We start from the raw sequence: 21,181 nt of genomic DNA, 5'->3' as shown, positions 1-21,181 counted from the left end.
ATAGTCCCTGCCCACTATGGGAGGTCGGGAACCCCAACCCAAGGTGGAAAGGTTCAAAGGGGGAAAAGATGTAGATTCTAAGAGCACACTATCAGTGTACTCAAGTCGGGATCACCTATAAGTCTTATCGAGACTCAAACAAAGGTCCCCACTGAGAGGAATGCACTCAAATATGTACAACCAATATATATTTATAACAACAAAATAACGTAACTATATAACAGAGGTGATTTACAAGGAAAAAAATATCATCTCCCAAAACTATAACTATACATTTGACTGCTTTCCTCCCATTCAAGATTCCGCCCAGGGCTAGGACAAAACTAAGTTATCCCATTCCATGACATAGACAGAAGACAACTCAGGAAACAGATATAAGAGGATAGAAGAGACAGTGTGACCTCCTGCCCACCATCATAACTGACTACTGGTAGGCCTACCTCTACAAATCTGAAACGCAAGAATTTGTTGTTTTTTTTTCATATTTGTAGCATAAAATTGTTGATCTGAATATAATTCTTAATTGTGGAATTACATGATCAGATTTCTTCCATTATATAAATTCTTGAGGCCTGATATTTTAAAGTTTAAAATATAAAAATGTTTAAAACATAAGGAATTCCCTACTTGGAAAAAAAATAGAAATTACAAAAATCAATCTGTATAAAAACTTTAAAAAATGATATGGAGTATTTATAATTGAATCGTTGACAATCATAACATTGATATTTATTTTTGTTCTTCTGATCAGGTTTTTGTTTGTATTGACAAATTGCATTAAAATATTGTTTAAAACCAAACCCAGGAATAGTGAAAATGATTAATAAGTGTGATGTAGGGTAGGCAGATAGTGGCTTATAGTTGCATGACACTGCACTGCCTCGTGTCACTCGCAATTCCACTCAAACACATAAACACACACACAATGCAAACACCAGGTATCTACATATTAAAAATAACACTTATTAATGTTCAATCAATTTTATGCACGGTAAATAAAAATAGCATGCGTCAACATTTTTGTGGGTACACCAGATAATTATAAGGAGTAATACAGTACTAGAACTTCTTTGACTAGAAAAGAAAAGGGTGGTTGATAGAGAGTAAGTATTCAGAAATGAGAATTGTAATGACTATCCATGATTTGAACAGATTTTTAATGGCATTAAATAGTAACAGTGGAATGATTAAGTGAAATGATGGTCCTTGCAATGCTTTTGGTTACATCAACGCCAGCAGTAAAAGAGAAGATATAGGGCTAAGACTAAGATTCATCTCCGCTTACAATCCTCCATGAATGATATCTTCGAGTCTGAAACATTTATTTATGGGGGGGGGGGGGGGGGGGGGGTGGCGAGAGGATAATAAAATCACATGCCAACTGAAACTGGGCTTACAACTCATGCCGTAAAAGGGTCGAGGAAAAACTGAAAATTATTTTCCACGACAAAGACCATATGAAAAGAAATAAAAAATGTCGGGGTTAATAGAAAGTATAACAAGTGGGCTCCCCAATTCTACAAATGTCTTCCTTATTCTTATTTGAATCAAAGAAAATGCAGTAGACCAAAAATTATAATGAATCATAAGCATTGAATTCAACAATAAAACACACCATATCATATAATGTCATGAAGAGCAGGTCTTTCAAGAAGACAGTGGGTCTGAGGTTCGTTCAGATTTTTTTTCCAGAACTCATTTTCTTTTGTATTTTTTTCTGTACAATATTTGGCACTGTATAATAAACAAATTTTAAATATTATAATCCTGCATTGGTGCCTACCCCTTATATTAAGTAGGCCATAGACACCAATAAATTGCATTAAATTATAAAGACGAAAAGAAAAATAATGGTTATAAATAAATCTCCATACTCTCATATTTTATTGTCATGATTGTCTACCTCAATTATTGGTAAATAATCAAATAAATAAATAATTGCATAAATAAATAAATGAACATGCATATTCAAATAACACATTTCCATGGTCACATTATGCTTCATTGGCTTTTAGTTTCATTTATTTCCCGTGGAGCCAAAAAAAAGTTCCATCTCATATTGTGCAACTCAACACCCACCTTTTTGTACTAACCCTCTATTTATGTCAATGCCTGTAGTTAAGTGCTCATTAATATCTCAGACATGGGATAATTTGTATATAATGCCTTCGCCAGTGACACAATACCAAGCTAGAATTTTTGCAATCATTGTCACCCATCCAGCTACTGACCAACTCAACATCTCTTTTGTCTTATTTGTTTTTACCACACTTGAGACTTGGGTCATTTTAGTGATAATTGAATTGATCTTCTGGATCAAAACCCAGAAACAAAACAATTCAGGAAAAGCGTTTATTGTACAAGTTTTGAGAATTGAATTGAAGTCCATATAAATGTTACCCAGTTGCAATAAACAACCAATAACTATCATGAGACTTCCTTATTTCACATTCTCATCCAAGCTGAAGCATTTTTAATTTCATACTTTCAAATCAAAATTCATATTTTCATTTCAAAAAGCATGATACGATTGCTATTAAATGCCAGGATTTAATAAATGGATCGGATGAACAAAGAGCAGGGGAAAAACAAAAAGGGTTGTGTGTGTGTGTGGGGGGGGGGGGGGGGGGGGGGAGAGAGTTGAATACCCATTAACAACCTAAGACCTCTTTTGCTGTCTAAAACTCATCATTTCTTAGCCCTTGCATGTGTCAACATACTTTAAAACATAACACTTTCAATGGATAAGGCCACTTTTTTGTTCATTTCATTTCTTGTAAATTTATCATATTTGCTTATTTTTGGACAATATTGCGTAGATAACAATGTCACATAGTCGAAAAGCCTACAGCAAATAATGATAATAAAAAAATATTCGTTTATTTGGTTCCTGGAGGTTCGCAACAATTCTGACACCTTGTAAAAAGTTATCTCTCAAATACACATGAGTCCAGTTAGCAGGAAACCTCTAAATGGCATGAGATTTACTTCAGTGGATAAGTTAGAAGTAAAAAAAACAGTTGAAAATAGGATAAACACAATTGAAGCAGTTTTCTGGAAGTAAAATTTGCATCCTGTATCCAAGTTTGTTGAGGAAGAATCTGGAAAATTACGTGTGTTCGCAGGTGAACTGGGACTTGTCAGCTGAAACCCCTTTGATGTCTTTCTGAAGGGCCTGGGCCAGCGTCAAGCCAAAGATAAAGGCTCCCATAATGATGAAAGTGATGGCAAAAGATCTAAGGTGGTAGACAGACCAAGGTTGCTCTATGCCGGAGATGATTTTATCTTGCATGGACTTGAGTAAACAAACACCTGAGTGAGGATGATGATGGTATAATTAATAAAAATAATACAATGAGAACAAAAAACCCCCCAAAAAATGATGATAATGATAATGATAATAACGTAATAATAATAATAATAATAATAATAATAATAATAATAATGATAATAATAATAATAATAATAATAATAATAACAGTAATAAAAATAATTATGATAATAACAATAATGACAAAAATAAAAATAATAATGATGAAGATGATTATGATAATAGTAATAACAATAATTATAATTACTACTACTACTACTACTACTACTACTACTACTACTACTACTATTACTACTACTACTACTACTACTACTACTACTACGACAGCAACAAAAATAACAACAATGATTCATTTTTATGAATCCCAAAGAAAATAAAAAAGGGGAATAAAGACCTTGAACCTAAATGAGAACTGCTCTTAAAACTATAGGTAGGGTTTGAAAGGGTTTGGCACCAATATAAACAAGCATACTGTGATAAGTTTGACATATCTAGTGCGGCTATGTGGTATGACACTCGCTTTTGGATTGGAAGGTCCTGGGTTCGAGCCAGCTAGGCGCATGGTTGAGTCCCTGGAAAAGGCTCTCTACTCACATCCTCTCACCGTAATCAGGTGTAAAATGAGTACCTGGCTGGTAACAGCGTTGTCTCTGTCTGAAAAATTGTAATATCGTCTAACATGTCATGTCTCGTTCTAGATGTTACGCATTGATGTTGGTCAGGGACCCTTTGTAAAGCACTTTGAGCACGTTTAGTGGATATTGCATTATATAAAAGCTTAAGTCTAGTTTTTTTTTTTTTTTTGTAGCTAGCGAAAATCAGTGCTGTCCTATTATGACAAAGGTCATTACAATGCCACAAAAGCTTTCATAACATAGACTAACATAGACTAAAAGAAAAAATAGCATAGCATTAATTCGTTTAACAAAAGATATGACAAAGATGTGTGCATAAATCACTTGTTCTGTTTTTTCATGGAAGATGGGGTCTCAAGGGCTTATTTTGTAAAGCATTCCCTTTTAACACTATAGAAACAGGGATAAACGTCAATGTTATAGACCTTATGGCTCTGAAGGAATATGTCCATGCTTTCAAAATAGAAAAATAAAAAAATTTTCAAAGAGCTTTTATAGAGTGCAATATCCACTAAACATGCTCAAAGCACTTTACAAAGGGTCCCTGACCAACAGCAACACACATAATATGTAGAACGAGACATGATGCCTGTTACGCAATATTACAATTTTTCCGACAGGAGCAGCACTGTTAATGCCTAGGTAAACATTTTACACCTGTGTACGGTGATAGATTGTGAGTAAAGAGAGTTTTCCAAGGACTCGACTATGCACTGAGTGAGGCTCGAACTCAGGACCTTCTGATCTGAAAGCAAATGTCATAGCCGCATTAGAGAAGCATTTTACACTTCTGCTTTACCTGGAAATATAAAAATAAAGACGGCTGCAAATGCCCCTAGTACTTGAATGACGACTCCAATGTTTGGGATTAAGACGGCCAGGAATAGAGATATTCCAAACCAAATTAGTGTTGTTATTATCCTCCTCCTCCTCTCAGTTCGTTGAATCTCTAAGTCACTCATCTTCCATGCCATCGTCCACAAGGCATCGAATCCAGCCCTGTTGAAACATGATTAAAAAATATAAGTTGATATACCACAAATTTTTAAAAAAGGGTTTGAAAGGATTATGCAAGTCCTAATTGGTAGAGCACTAGACTCGCATGCAAATGAACTGGGTAAAATCTACAAAGGCAAAGTTAATATTTCTACCCCATCGAGCAATGGTTTTGTGATTACTTAAGTCCTATTGAGACCTGATAAAAAGTGTTTTGAGATCAATTAAAATTGAGCTTTTAGATAGCGCAATATCCACTAAATGTGCTCAAAGCTCTTTACAAGGGGTCCCTGGTCAACAGCAACATTTAACATTTAGGATGGGACATGACGCTTGTTAGATGTTACAATTTTTTCAGATAGAGACAATGCTGTTAACGGCCAAGTACTCACTTTACACCTGAGTACAGTGAGAGAATGTGAGAAAAGAGCCTTCTTCAAGGTCTCAACTATGTGCCGAGTGAAACTGAAGCCAGGACCTTCCGATTTGAAAGCAAGTGTCATACCATTAGACCACATAGCTGCACAATCAATATAGATCATGTTTAGATCAAAATCGTCATGTTTCCATAATCTCTAGCTCTGAAATCCAGAAAGGTCTGTCATTTCACTTTTTTAGATTGGTTAGCGGAGAACAAATTTTAAAAACTATTACTATTTACCATCCTGATTTTGATCTTCCATTTCTTTTTTAAAGCTTGCCTTTATGCATATAAGAAATAGCATTTACCTGAAACAGCACTTGTTCAGGTTGTAAAAGATCTTTAAGTTATTGACAATGGTTAATGCTCTTTGATAATTTTGGTTAATATTTCTTCTGCTTTAGATATAATTAATCATGATCCTTTTTTAAAACATCTTAAAATTACTTTCTTCGAAAGGGTTAATAACATTGATGAATCCATGAACTGTTATGCTTTATCAGTGGTGGTTCCAATGACTCAATTGTCGAGCACTCGTTTCACATACAAAGGGACAGTGATCGATCCTGGGTGCAGTTGAGATTTTTTCCACCCAGCAGTGATTGGGTAGCTGGGTCTGTTAGATTTTGTGGAAATTACTTTGCAAAAGAATAGTGTCCTATCCAAAGGATAGCAAGAAAGTGCTATTGTCTGTCTGTCACATAAAGAAACCAGGATTAACTCCATCTTCATGAGCCTAATGGCTCTGGAGGATTACTTTTTATTATGCTTTATCATTACCTTCCACAAAACAACAAAATAGGATATGTGGTGTAGGTTTTGATGGCAATCAGAATGGTAGCCACCATCACTGATTTGTCAGGCTCAAAGGACAACAAGATGTCAGATGTGATATCTGATCCAAACTGAAAATAACAAAATAAATAAAAAGATTAATAACAATGATAATAATAAAAACCATAATAATAATACTATTACTAATAATAATAATGATAATAATAATAATAATAATAATAATAATAATAATAATAATAATAATAATAATAATAATAATAATAACAATCCTAAACTGCCTCTTTAATATATAACAATCCCTCTATATTCCAGGCTTTTTATATGAATGCTTAGATCAAAAGATCCTAATTGGATTTGAATTCTTGGTGAATTTGGAGGTGTTTACAGTCGCTACTATTCCTAAAATTAAGGCAGATAGAGATATTAAAGTGTGCTTTTGGTAAATTTTTAATTTGCTGCTTATTCTTACAGAATATTGGATACCCATGACACTTTTATATTGTTTCCTGTGAAATTAATTGTTCTTCTTCAGACCAGCGTATTCCCCAGAAGTAAAAATTTGAGCTTTTGTATAGTGCAATATCCACTAAACATGCTTAGAGTGCTTTACAAGGGGCCCCTGGCCAACAGCAACACTTAACATGTAGGATGGGACATGACACCTGTTAAGCGATATTACAATATTTTCGGACAGAGACAACAATGTTAATAGCCAGGTACTCATTTTACACCTAAGTACAGTGAGAGAATGTGAGTAAAGAGACTTTTCCAAGGACTCAACTCTGCGCTGAGCAAGGCTCGAATCTAAGACCTTCCGATTCTAAAGTAAGTTTCTTACCACAAGACCACATAACCATGAGTTGATTGATTTTGCTGATTGAATTTATTTGATTTTACTGTTTTTTTGTTTTTTCTCATGTCTAATCCATGATTTATTATTATATCTTTTTTTTTAGTGAAGCAATAGATAACATTTTTTTCTTTTTTCTCTGTCCTCCTCATCTCCAAACGGTGATATTACTTTTTCTTTTTCTGGCTCTCCATTTATCTCCTTTACTTAACACTAATGTTACATCTGTTTTGTCAGATCAGAAATAAAGTAAACATCCCTCCTGTAAGTAAAATGGTGTCCAGGAGAAGATTGAAATAGATAATAAATGGACATGTTCTAATAATTAAAAAGCAACGCTATAAAGTGGTCACTGAAGCAGCGCTTCCTCCAAGTGGCTCCTATCAGCATTAAAGTAGACGGAATAATTCCAAACAACAGCCTCCCATGCATAGCGTTAACATGGACACTTGATATCAAGTGGAAGAAAGGAAGAACAAAACATGGAGGAGGACAGTTAAGAAGGATGGGGGTTTGCATCCTGGAGGGAGGTCATTACTGTTGTAGTCGATAGGACAGCCTGGAGATTAGATGCCAATCTCGTCTTCTAGATCTATGCTTTCCATGATAGAAACACGCAGAAACAGTTTGATGGTATTGAAGGCCACAGACACATCCTATGATAAGAATTTCAATTTTTATTTTTAAAGGACTTGGCAGCTTGCCCTAGTGGGTCCAACGTGCATCTCTCCTGAAAGAAATCCACCCTAATTGTGACAGTTAATTTTCAACAACTGTTCTAATTTTGCTAAAAAAATCTTGACGTCACTTGGGATCAATCTCAGTCCTTTTGCATATGAAACAAGTGCTCTACCAACTGATCTATCGAGACCCCTCTGATTGAAGATATCATCCATATTTCATCTAAAAGTGGTAGTCAACATGGCAGAGACTTATTGACACTGAGCCATTTTTTAATATGGAGATAGAAGCATCAGCAAACTCCAATCTAAGAGACATACATACCACCAACTAAATCTTACTTGCAAGTATCCGAAAGCAGCAGTGACTGTGTAGGTCAGGACACAAAGCACCATGGCCAGGCTGACTGTTTTAGAAAACTCCTTGAGGTTTCTCTTCTCTAGGCAAGAGTAAATTGGAATAATGCTGACGTGGCACTGGAGAGAGAATGGTACAACAGAATGATAAGAAAAATTGATAGTTCTTTTGTTTTATACCTTATCCACTAACATGCTACAATGTTGAAACTAAAATTGGGCCTTCTTTGACCATCCAATTATTATACAAGCACATGGCATGTTGTCTTGTGGTATGACACTCGCTTTAGGATCGGAAGGTCTTTGGTTTGAGGCTCTTTACTCTCACCGAACTCAGGTGTAAAATGAGTACCTGTTCATTAACAGCGTTGTCTTTGTCAGAAAAAAATGTTATTTCGCCTAATAGGCATCATGTCTCATTCTACATGTTACTGTTGGCCAGGGACCCTTTGTAAAGCACTTTGAGCATGTTTATGGATATTGAGCTATATCAAAGCTCAAGTTTGGTTTCTTTTAAAAAAACTACATAGCTATTCTGTACAGATTAAAATAAAAAACAAAACACACACACACACAAACACACATACAAGCACACAATTACTGTTTGTCAGATGGACATCTCAGGGTTTAAGTCATAAATGTGACCCTCTGCCTAAAATTGATATCTTACTGGCGTGATCTGGATGCCTTAACATTGAATTCGTAGTTAAGTATATGGCTTGAATTTATATGCTTTATGACTATTTCTTCAATTTTAAAACAAAACAACAAAAATCCAAAAAACAACAAAGAAATACAACAATAACAATTTAATGAGTAAAATTCATTATAAATGGTCATTTTAACGTTATATCTATATTACACTAGATTGCTGGCCAGGAGGTCTGATAACTCAGTTGGCAGAGCCTTGGCTTCACATACAAAGGTACTGAGATCAATCTCGAATGAAGAAGAGATTTTTTTTCTGACCCCCCCCCCCCCCCCCCCCCCCAGTAGTGATTGGGGAGCTCAGTCTGTTAGATCAGGTAGGCAGTGCTTTGTAACAGACTGGCATCCTAACCAATGGATAGCAAGCAATTGCTTAAGTCCATTTCACGCTAACAGAAACCAGGATAAACTCCAGCTTTATGGGCCTAATGGTATGAAGGAAGGACTGTAACTACTACATTGCTGGCCAAAGAAGTTGAGCCTGAAGTATTCTCATTAATCGACTCCGTTATCTTGATCCTACATTTAAACTGTTTACAGTCTCATGTATCTTAGTATTTACTTAAACCAAATAATACATCAAACAAACCTGGTAAGCAAAGCAAATTTCAGGCACAACAAGAAAGACATCCATCCACGATTTTGGACTGTTGTAAAAATAAGAAATAATTATACATAATGAGGTCATAGACTTGAATAAGAACACTGCCATTTTTTTTCAATTTGCTTTCCACATCATTTTTACTTCCTTTCATTTTAACAAGACTTAATAGCAGTCCTTTCAAAGTAAATACCTAATATCTAAACCTATTAGAACGAATTTCATTTTACAATGCCAAGGACAGAAGCAGATGGCAAATGCTCGTAGAGGTCCTATGTTCCACAAGGAGCGAAGAGGATCCAAGTCAAGTCATGCTACATAAACTGGGAATAACTCTAGCTCCATGAGACTAAGTGTTTATTTATTAGGGTTTTTAAATTATTTTTTGGGGGTAGGGGGGGGGGGTTGTTTATTTTTTAAAATCATTCTATCCATTTTTGTAATGATTTGATCCAAAAATGTTATTGAGCAGTGACATAGAAGAAAAACTGGCATAATAAGGAAAAGGTTCATTTTACACAAACTATTGGAATCTGTAGACTATCATTATCTCGTGATAATTTATATAAATAAGTAATCTTTTTAAAAAATGGAATGAAATTTACCTGGTAGCAATTGTTCCTGGCACAGTAAAAGGCAAGCAGTACTTTATTGTAACTAAGGCAACAACATATAAAATACCCATGACTCCAATAAAACTGTGGAAGAAAAAGTAAATTTTAAAAAGCTACTTACAAATGCAACATTCTTATCTTAATATCAGACTTTGAAGCCTAGGTCGCATAATTAATGATTAAGCCAGCAGCTACAATCCAATTAATAATAGGGATAATTCTGACTGAAAGTGATTCAATCTCGCCATTGAAGTCTTAAAAGACTGTAAGTAATACATACCTCTTCTTTATTACATGAATAATGAGTGGTATTTGCAGTCAAAGTTGTTCAAAATGAACCAAAATCCCGTTCCCATCAACTAGCATAGTTGCTAGGATTATGAAATCTTTTTCAAATCTTTACACATGGAACATTGCTATGAAATATTATAAAAACCAATAAATCAAACTTGTGTGATATTTCATGCTAATATTGCAATATTACATTGGATGAGGGAAGGGGGGTAAAAAGTTTTTTTTAAAAGGTGTACAGATATATTTGTTGTTTTTTTTTGGTTTTGTTTTTAAGGGTTTTACGGCGCTTGCAACATATCAAGGTCATATCAGCGCCAGTAAAAAGGAAGATAATGGGATAGTAATAAGTTTTACAATTAAAGCACTCAAGAAAAGATAAGACAAGGTGGAATTGGTTCAAATAGGAAACAGATGTAGATTCCAATAGCACACCATCAATGTACTTAGTTTGAGATCACTAAAAGTCTCATCCAGACACAAGCACAGGTCCCCACTAAGAGGAAAACACTCAAATGTTTACAAATCATAAATAATCCGTAAACAAAATATAATACAGTGCAAAACAGAGAGATGATTTACACGGAAAAAAATATCTCCCAAAACTAACTATACATTTGACTGTTTCCCTCTCAGCCAGGGTATCTGGCCAGGTTCAGGACAAAACCAAGTAATATCATTCCAAGACAAAGACAGAAAGCAAGTTGGAAAAAAAAATATAGGGGGATAGAAGACACAGTAAGTACCTCCTTGACCACTATGGGAGGTCAGGAACCCCATCGAGACAGATATGTTTGAGCAGCCCCTTATTTTGAAGAAATAAATTAAAGAACATATAAATCATCTCAAGAGCAATAAAAGGTCCTCCTTAAAGATAAGCTAATAAATATACAAAGCATTGGTTGGTATGAGGTTGTCCCCATGAGAGAGAGAGAGAGAGAGAGAGAGAGAGAGAGAGAGAGAGATAGAGAGAGAGAGAGAGTCTTAAAAGACTGTAAGTAATAGTTACCAAAAGTGCAAACCCCTCTCTTGGTATGAGGTTGTCCCCATGAAACCCAGTGCAGCCACAAAAGAGGAGCAGAAAGAAAAAATGACAAATCAAAGCAGCCGTGGAACGAAACAGAAAATAAAATGGATGACTGTGTGTATCCTGAGAATTCTTTCAAAATTTCATTAAAATGGAAGATTCAGTGCCTGATATGATCACCGAATGATGCTGACGTACTCCTACACTTAAATGCATGGTTTGGTTTTAGTTTTCATACACCTATGATATACATATCTGTACCGCTGACTATACCTCAGGTATAAACACAGAGAGAGAGAGAGAGAGAGAGAGAGAGAGAGAGAGAGAGAGAGAGAGAGAGAGAGAGAGAGAGAGAGAGAGAGAGAGAGAGAGATATTTTAATTTTGTTTGTGTATCTGTTGATCAAAAGAAATATGGCAACCAACACTAACTGTGCTCATGGTCAACCGGTGGTCGCACAGGAAGGACATATGGCTTAATTTAAGTGAAGGCATTTTTCTTCCATTATATTTTTTTAGCATTTTGGGGGTCCCAATGGCTCAGTTGGTAGAGCACTCACGTCACATGCAAAGGGACCAAGATTGATAACAGGTGCAGTCGAGATTTTTTTCTGACCTCCCTGGGTACCCAGCAGTGATTTGGTACCTGGGTCTGTTGGATCTGATGGAAAGTACTTTGTGATAGACTGGCGTCCTGTCCAAAGGGTAGCAAGCAATTGTTATTGTCTGTTTCACACTATAGAAATCGAGATAAAAACTCTGGTTCCATGGGCCTTATGGCTCTGAAGGACTATTTACATTTTGTAATGTCGTGGCAAGAAAGAACAAGGTTATTGATAAAACTTGGAGTCTAGATCGTTGCATCGATAGATTGATCGACTCACAACACAAACAATGCCACTGATTTCAATCCAGACTGAGTTAAGGTTTTCTCTCATTCTACATGGGAGTCCTGAGAGCTCAGTTGATAGAGCACTCGCTTCACACACAAAGGGACCAAGATCGATCACGGGTGCAGTCGAGATTTTTTCTGACCCCCCAGTCCACCCAGCAGTGAATGGGTAGTTGATTCTGTTAGATTTGGTGGAAAGTACTTTGCGATGGACTAGCATCCTATCAAAAGGATAGCAAGCAATTGCTATTGTCCATTTCACGCTATAGAAACCGGGAAAAACTCTGGATCTATGGGCCCAATGGCTCTGAATGACTGCTGGTCCTACATGTTAAGTGTTGTTGTTGGTGAGGGACCCCTTGTAAAGTGCTTTGAGCACATTTAGTGGATATTGCCCTATATAAAAATAAAATCAAGTTAAAGTTTGTTCTGAAAATTCTCGTTGCATAATACAGATTAGGTGACTGTGTCTGTCAAATCTGGCAAAAAGTTCTTTCTGACAGATTAACTTTATATTATTAAAAGGTGAGGGTAACAAAAACAATGACTGTTCATTTGATGTTACAGAAACTGGGATAAACTTCAGTCCTTTAAGTTTTGTGGGTCTGAACGACAACTTCTTAAAGGAAATTTTAAAACTTGACATCACGGAAGATTCTGTTTCAAAAATATCTCACGTTCATCACACATGGGAAAACTATTATCATAATACATCAGAGATGATAAGAGATGACCTTTTGATAAAGAGTAGCTAGTCTATGTGTCATCATTATGAAATGCATTTGACTGTCAACACATTTATGGATCATAATCATGAGACAGGGAGTTGCATCACATACACCTCCTTCTAATATTGTGTGATTAACAAAAGTGACAGATAACTTATCAATCTACAACACACGATGAACCTTTCTAGCTTCACAGTCACCTTATTATTCAAATCAATATTGATCTATTTAAAAGAGTCCTAATTTAATCCCATGATGCAATATGTTTTTCTCTTATGGCTTTGAGAATAAAATTATACACACACACACACACACATATATATATATATATATATTATATATATATATATATATATATATATATATATATATATATATATATATATATATATATATATATATATATATATATATATATATACATGAAATTATATGAGATGAAAATATTCCAGCACAAACCTCAATAGATGATTATTTCAAACAAGGAACCAAATACAGAGGGCATACACCAATTTCACTTCCAACAACATTGAATCAAGATCTCAACAAATATCAAATACATTTAGAAACAACAACCGAAGAACTGATTTCAACAATACAAGGAAACATCCAACTGCCTCAGCACCTTAACACACATGATGACATTCTAAAGCTAAGAACACTTGCACTAGACAGAGATTTATGGAGGCAAAAAATGTTACTAACTGGATAATAGAAACAGACTGATAAACTTGAAGTGACGCACACATTCACGCAAGCATCCATAGAGACAGAGAAGCAATATTCATTCATTCATATATATATATATATATATATATATATATATATATATATATATATATATATAATATATATATATATACATAAATGGGACAAGACACGATGCTTGTAAGGCGATGTTATAATATTTTACATACACAGACAATGCTGATACCAGCTATGTACTCATTTTACATCTGAGTATCATAAGATAATTTGAGTAAAGAGCATTTCCCAAGGACTCATCTTTGAACTGTCATTGCACAGCTAGAACCAAGGACCCATGGGTACAAAAGCAAGTGCCATACCACACGACCACAAAGCGCACAAATAAATGAAGCATGTAAAGGGCATTGTGCAACAAGACCATACTAAATAATAAATGACAAGGAATTTATGGAGAAAAAAAACAAACTGTTTCATAAATAAAGTATTAAGATTCCCAAGTCAAAACAGGCTGATGTTTTCTTTCTGCTTTGGCTGGTACTGTTTCAAATACACCTTTTCAGATTGTCATCTCACACCCATGCCTGGTCCCTATTTTCCACTTTGTTGAAGAAAAAAAAAACAAAAAAAAAAAAAACAATTGAATGTAAGCTTCAATTTAATATATGAAAACAGGTAAAATGGACGTTTCGGGTTTCCTCTTTATCAACAAAACAGGATGAATGAAACACTATATCCGAATGAGATAATATGTGGTAGTGGCGTTGTTAAGATGAATAAACAAAAACATTTTATCTGTTTTCGTATATTAAATTGAAGCTTACATTCAATTTCACATTGCTATTTATTTCTTCGAGCTTCGAGCAGCAACATATACATCACTTTGTTGAAGAAGAGATAAATACATGTGTATATACATATCAAAGCTCACATTTCAGCTTATGATTCTCTCTTTTTTTTTTTACTTTATAATTCATCATCCAATGTATCATTTGATAATGCTTACCTTGCATATTTGAGAAAATCTATCCTCTTTGGGAAGCACAATGGCAATACAAACAACACACAGGTAACACAGATGGTAAAAGTCCTCCTCATATAGATGGGATTCTCTTTACAATAAAAGTCATGAGCTGTGCCTAGAAATACTGAAAGACAAAATGGATTTTTAAAATAGATTGCGTCACTGAACAAAGAGTAGATACATTGGCTTTAGTTAAAGACAAGATGAACGACAAAGAAAATTTTAACTCAAACCTTATATGCCATCAAAAATGTGCAGAGCTTCAATTAAAAATAAAATGGAAAATAAAATGTTTCAAGTATACACATTTCTTAAGCAACAATTACCTTAAAAGCAGAAGGGGCAATGAATGCAGAGAGGAATGAAAGGACAATATAATTTACTAAAGCTTTCCCCAATAACAAGTTCTCGGATTTAAAAGTCGTTTTATAAAAACAAGAAAACAAAAAAAAAAAACTTACACGATTCCCATTGGTCCCCAATTATAATTAAGAATGTGATGCAAGTCCCAAAGCAGTAGAGTGCTATAGACAATGCGCAAGTTACCCTTCCCCATGGGCCACATACCGAATCCACCACATCCTGGTAATTGTTGGTCTTTTTAATGTCTGAGCAGTAGCCTAAGATCATTATGGCTGCCACCACAAACACCAAGAAAAACTGAAATGAAAAAAAACAAGGAGAGAGAGAAGTAATCATGAACATTTTAAGTATAAAAACGCAGGCATGCCTACCCTCAATTTCAAATTTCAGGGACATTTTACAGATAAAACCTCAAATTTCAGGAACAATACACTGCGCAATAGTAATTTCTTAAAAAACAGTCAAACATCTGATATCAAGAGCATAATATGGTTACAGCGGTGCTAGATGTTATGAGAAGTATGTGTAGTTACTAATCTGCTTGCAACAAAAAGGGTATCTTCACTAACTGTTTTAATAACATAATATAACTTGGATAACTCACCAAAATGAAAATGACTGACCACAAAAAAGGACATTTTTCTCCAACCATTGCTTACAATTTCCAAATAACGTAGTTTGTTGATGGCAGATGATCTGGTGGTGAGGGTGGTTGTAGTAGTGGTGGTAGGGGTGATGGAGTGATGGTAGTTGTAGTAGTGGTGGTAGGGATGATGATGTGGTAATAGTAGTTGTAGTAGTGGTGGCAGGGATGGTGATGTGGTGGTTGTGGCAGGGATGATGATGTTGTGGTGGTGGTAGGGATGATGATGAAGAAAACTTCAGTATTTTCCAGGACAGACATTATTTTTTTCAAATTTTCAGGACAAATCCAGATATTCCGGGACTGTAGGCATGCCTGAAAACGTGAGACCACTGCCTGCATTCAGGGTTTCCAAGTCAGGAGGAAAAAATTTTCAGAACTTTTACACATTTGCCGACCCCTGTCTGAACACTAAACTCCAGTAAAAAGACATTATGTCGTACTTACATTTTCCCATTCAACGGGTAACACAATAATGGATAAAGTCACCACATAAATGTATAAAATCTGCAGTGATGGGCAAACCGCCTTTTGCAGATAAAGACGTTGAACTTGAACTTGAATTGTTTTGATTTTTTGTTGTTGTTGTTTTTACGGATTTTACAGCGCTTGCAACACATATAGATCATATCAGCGCCGGTAAAAAGAAGAAAATGGGATTGTAAAAAAATGTAAAATTATGATTAAAGCACCCAAAAAAAGTCAGACAAAAAGGGAATTGGTTCAATAAGGGAACAGATGTAGATTCCAAGAGCATACTACCATCAGTGTACTTAGTTTGGGATCACCTAAATGTCACATCCTGACACAAACACATGTCCCCACTAAGAGGATATCACTCAAATATTTACAAATCATATATTTATGTAAAACAAATACAGTGTATAACAGACGGATGATTTCAAGACAAAAAATATTATCTCCCAAAATTCTAACTAAACATTTGACTGTTCCCTCCCAGCTAGGGCCAGGACAAAACCAAGTAATCTCATTCTAAGACAAAGACAGAAAGAAAACATGTTAGAAAACTCCCGTTATGGGAGGACAGGAACCTCACCCAGCAACAGATAATTGGGAAATATACTGAGGTTTTTCCAAATTACTGAATTCCGTCAATACATATACAGATAATTAGGAACTGTGTGAAATAGCTGTAGGATTACCCTCTTAGTCAGTCAATCCCCTAGATAAGTGACAATTTGAAAGGTAAATAAGCCCCATTTCATCGTTTTTAGTTTTAAAAAACAACAACAACAAAACTTGAGCTTTCATATAGCGCAATATCCACCTTAAGCTCTTTACAAGAGGTCCCTAGCCTACAGCAGCACTTGACATGTACATGAGATGTGCCGCCTGATAGGCGATGTTACAATTATTTTCCAACAGAGACAACGTGGTGTTGGAGACCAAGTACTCATTTTACACCTGACTACAGTGATAGAATGTGACTAAAGAGCCTTTTCTAAGGACTCAACTATTCGCCACCCACAGCGGGACTCAAACCCTGGACCTCCCAATCCAAAGGCAAGTGCCATACCACAAGACAAAGTAGCCACACGTTTACTCAATCTAAATAGAACTAGCAACATTAGTAAATGAATTGAAATAAAGATGAAACATAATGGCCTAAAGTGATAAAGATCTCGGATTGTCAGGCAGGTGTAATATCCATATACCAGTTTGTACATTGAGAATGTAATGAAAGAGAAAAAAACAAAAAAAAAACAAGAATAAAATCAGCTTGTCTCAACTTGGGATTTCCTTTCAGACCTCTGTCAGATGAGCTAACAATGTGGACGTAACAACTGGCAAAATAATAATCGACTGCTCGGTAATGGCCATTGACCGTGAATAATGGCGTTCCATGAAATTCAACCTCTGTAGGGTGACGGAACTCCGGTAAGGTGCTAACAATACATATTTTGTGTTCAATGTTTACTTTCCCCGGCCAGTATAATCATAAAATACCAATGCGATTTGACTGTACTATAATAAAGCATGTTACACTCACAATACCACATTTTTGCCCAGACCATATTTGGGAGTTGTAAGACCATAATATTTATTTATGGCAACTCTGCAAACAAATACTGGATAAGCTGAAAGAAAAGGAGGAAGAAGAAGAAGAAGAAGAAGAAGAAGAAGAAGAAGAAGAAGAAGAAGAAGAAGAAGAAGAAGAAGAAGAAGAAGAAGAAGAAGAAGAAGAAGAAGAAGAAGACCATAATATTTATTTTTCTTCCCTTAACTCTTTCAATGCCATTCAATGCGCACTGTGCAGCCAGAGCAGAATCTCTGTTCTTCTGGCCAATGGCCGCAAAGTGCGGCCAGTCTTGAAAGGCAAAAATAATAATAATGTAATCCAATCCTACTTTCTACAACAGTACTATAAATTGAACCAATGGTATCATATCTTTCACCAGTATATTCAATTGAGATTTTGCCCTGAATTCGAATGTGGCCTCATCTTAGCTTGTCATTCTCATGTTGCCTCAATCAGGTGTCAGCCATTTTGTGACAGAAATGTGAATATAGCTTCAGCGCTGAAAGAGTTAAAAGGATTATGACATACTAGCATAGTCCTTTGGGCTGGATTCCAACCCCACTGTCAGCATTTCGGTTTTACCTTGAGCAAGAAACTTACAACAGACCATAAAGAATATTATTTAAAAATAAACATTTCTGCTACAAATTGGTATATGAGAAGGTAGGTAGTCAAAAGTCCAAAACAATAACAAAAACTCAAAAACCCCAACAAACTCACAGACTGTACAACAATTGCTGTTAAAACTCCTCCAGCTTCATGGTATGCTTTTGGAAAATTGAGCAATCCAGCCCCAAGTGCAGCATTGACAACAAGAAAGGCAGATCCAAACCAACCAGAACCTTCAAGGTTGTAAAAAAACAAGAAATTAAAGAAAATTAAGCAATTAAAAAAAACATATATTCATAATGATGAAAAAAATTCTCTAAGCACTTTACATGAACATATATGTTAACGTGTTTTCATACACCTACATTACACACAAATCCAAACAAAAACAAAATGCAGAAAAGCACGATAAACGTTTGAATCTTCATTTTAAAAAATTATATTTCTCTATTTTGTAATGCATTTTATTCATACATTTGAAGTTGAAGTATTTCCTAGCACAACATGGTGTTATTCATTGATTTTAATATGGATTCATTTCAATTAGAGACAGTTGACTAAAAATTTAAAATAAATAAACTCAATTCCAACATTTCTTAATGACAGATTAATATGTCCTCAAAACTGTATGGAAGAAGTAATTCACCTCTTTGAGTTTTTACAGAAACAGTTGAACTATTTATGACATGATTGTCGCCTAGGATTGGGTATAGTTCTTCCTCAGTAACATCTTCAATAGAAGTGTTGTCATTATCATCCTCAAGTTTGGAGGTATTCTGGATCGACATTGTGTTGCAGGTCTGAAGACTAAACAAAGAACATATCGATTATAACTATTATCCAGCATTTGAATAACAAGCATAACATCATATCAAACCAAACATAACATCACTTCACTGTATAAAAATAGTCAAGCTCCACTTATTTTCAACCAAGGAGATATCTGTGCGAAAAACACATGGAGATGAAAATTTTAGGGGCCGATACAGTATTGTCTTTTTTGCATTTATAAAAAAAAACAAGCTGGGTGAAAAAAAAAAGAGTGTGAGTTTATTTATACCTTTTATGTCCTGAGGACATACACACTACAACAAAATATCCACACTTATCCGCATAATTAATATCACACACACTCAATAACACTTTATATGTATACTGTGGGTTGTCCATAAAATAAATAATAAAATCAAATTTTTAAAAAAATTCCCTTTATTCATCCCATAGGGAAATTTTGTCTCTAGAGTCTATTCCAAGGGAAGACTGGAATAACCCAGGCATCAGCCGCAAATCGAGCTAAGTTGAGGTGACTTGCGTAAGGCCACACAGTGCAGCAGCGGGTGATCGAACTCGGTACCTTTCAGGTACGAAGCAAAGACCATACCGCTGAGATCATATTTGCTGAGTGATGAATATATTGCATGGAAACAGCTGAATAGGCAACAGATAAGTTCTATCTTTTTAACAACACATCATGATTTAGAAAGCTAACTTCGTTTAAAAAAAGCAATTGAAAGGGTTCATTCTTCTATATTGTGCGGAAGTCCAAGTCTAGTTTGGACTCAATCTTAAATCAAGACAAGAGCATTGAAATGTTGTGAAGCTTTCAATTTTTCTTGTATTCCAGAAATTACAATTATAAAATCTGCATCTTTCTTTTTTTTTTTTAATTATAACATCTGCAGCTCCAGCTGGCATGAATGAAATATCATCTGATTCATCAATTTGACTTTTTAGATTACTGGCATCGTCACAATCACAATTATCAGACACCCCTAGAAGCGGTTAACTGGATTTGGGGGGCACGGAATGGACATAGAACTGAAATGTCTTACACTAGGAAGTCTGATTCCAGCCTACATACAGGTGCCAATTAACAATTGGGGAAGTGAAGCGTTAGTTTGGGTTAAACTTTGAATAGCAGGATTTCGTATGAAATAATCACTGCTGCATTGTTTTTCACAATATCTAAACGGTTCTGGTATCATTTTAAGCAGCAGAGATCGAGGTTCTTTTGGTGCAATTGGCATCAAAGAAGGCTCCTTCAATCAAAACTATCTAACCAAATAAAGTCCATAATGGCTAAACGTATGAGTATGATAAAAGTGCTGTGAAACTATGGAAGTGCTCCTCACTTATCTATGTCTATGCCAAATTTCACCAAGATTGAAGGAGTCGCAGAATGTTTAATTTTGGCCGCAGGTGACCAACCCTTTTATCTCCATACTAAAAAAGTCCCGTTTCAATCATTCCAGTCACAGATTTTGATTTTGGAGCCGTTCTTATTATCATATCTAAAAGTAAGGTATCATATTAAATGGTTTTTAAAGGCCTATCTGTCTGTGTAAAAATTACTTATCTTTTTTTTTTCTTTTGAAGGAATATTGATCTTCCTACTTACAACTTACGTTTAACACTGCACACTGGAACTTTGCCACTTTGATTGCCTGGTCCTGGTCAGTTGTTAGAACTGAAAATGGAAATAAATGGCTGGGTTTATAATTAAATTTTAAAAATAAGATTTAAATTTGTAAACTTTAAATCACATTGAATTAGGTGTATTCACATTTTCGATGAATTCAGGATTCCATTCGATATATTGTCCTAAGAAGTTTTCCATTGTTTTCCTTCATTGTTTTTGTCAATCAGCTGAGATCTCCATTTTCAAACCATGTGACTTAAGTAAGAAGTATCCATAACGTAAGTCGGTGGGTTTCCTTGAAAACGATCCTAGTTCAAGGATTTAAAAAATAATAAACGCAAAATTATTAATGCAAACAAACGTAAATAATCAACAGGATTAATTTTATCTCACAAAACTACTATAAACTAATGAATTAAATGGTTCATACTTTATCGAGTACTTTTAATTCT

General features: G+C 35.1%; 1 protein-coding gene across 2 annotated transcripts; it reads right to left on the bottom strand.

Moving 5' to 3' along the window:
• Positions 1-965: 965 nt before the first annotated feature.
• Positions 966-21,181, bottom strand: LOC144976796 (sodium-coupled neutral amino acid transporter 7-like). 2 transcript variants are annotated; one of them, XM_078921247.1, is made up of 12 exons: positions 20,874-20,982; positions 20,716-20,777; positions 18,957-19,117; positions 18,422-18,543; positions 15,116-15,314; positions 14,637-14,778; positions 9,980-10,072; positions 9,363-9,420; positions 8,051-8,185; positions 6,164-6,288; positions 4,766-4,965; positions 966-3,312 (listed from the first exon to the last, which is right to left on the bottom strand). In XM_078921247.1, exons 3-12 carry the CDS (start codon positions 19,096-19,098, stop codon positions 3,110-3,112), a joined length of 1,419 nt encoding a protein of 472 aa, XP_078777373.1. In that variant the 5' UTR covers positions 19,099-19,117; positions 20,716-20,777; positions 20,874-20,982; the 3' UTR covers positions 966-3,109. The 2 variants fall into 2 exon arrangements, with proteins under 2 accessions (XP_078777373.1, XP_078777372.1); XM_078921246.1 differs by having other exon boundaries at positions 20,716-21,181.

This window comes from Berghia stephanieae, chromosome 7 (genome assembly GCF_034508935.2).
Source record: "Berghia stephanieae isolate SIO BIC M18660-M18661 chromosome 7, UCSD_Bste_1.3, whole genome shotgun sequence".
In the NCBI taxonomy this organism is placed as follows: Eukaryota; Metazoa; Mollusca; class Gastropoda; order Nudibranchia; family Aeolidiidae; genus Berghia; species Berghia stephanieae.
Note: the sequence above shows the minus strand (reverse complement) of the source record. Positions and strands in the feature narration are given on the sequence as shown.

Excerpts from the sequence above, each read along its gene's own strand:
- LOC144976796 (XM_078921246.1), bottom strand. The coding sequence starts at position 19,098 with ATGTCGATCCAGAATACCTCCAAACTTGAGGATGATAATGACAACACT. Across the intron at positions 14,779-15,115 it reads TGGGGACCAATGGGAATCGT|TATTTCTAGGCACAGCTCAT; the intron begins GTAAGTTTTTTT and ends TTTGTCTTTCAG. Across the intron at positions 3,313-4,765 it reads CTTTATTTTTATATTTCCAG|GTGTTTGTTTACTCAAGTCC; the intron begins GTAAAGCAGAAG and ends ATCCTCACTCAG.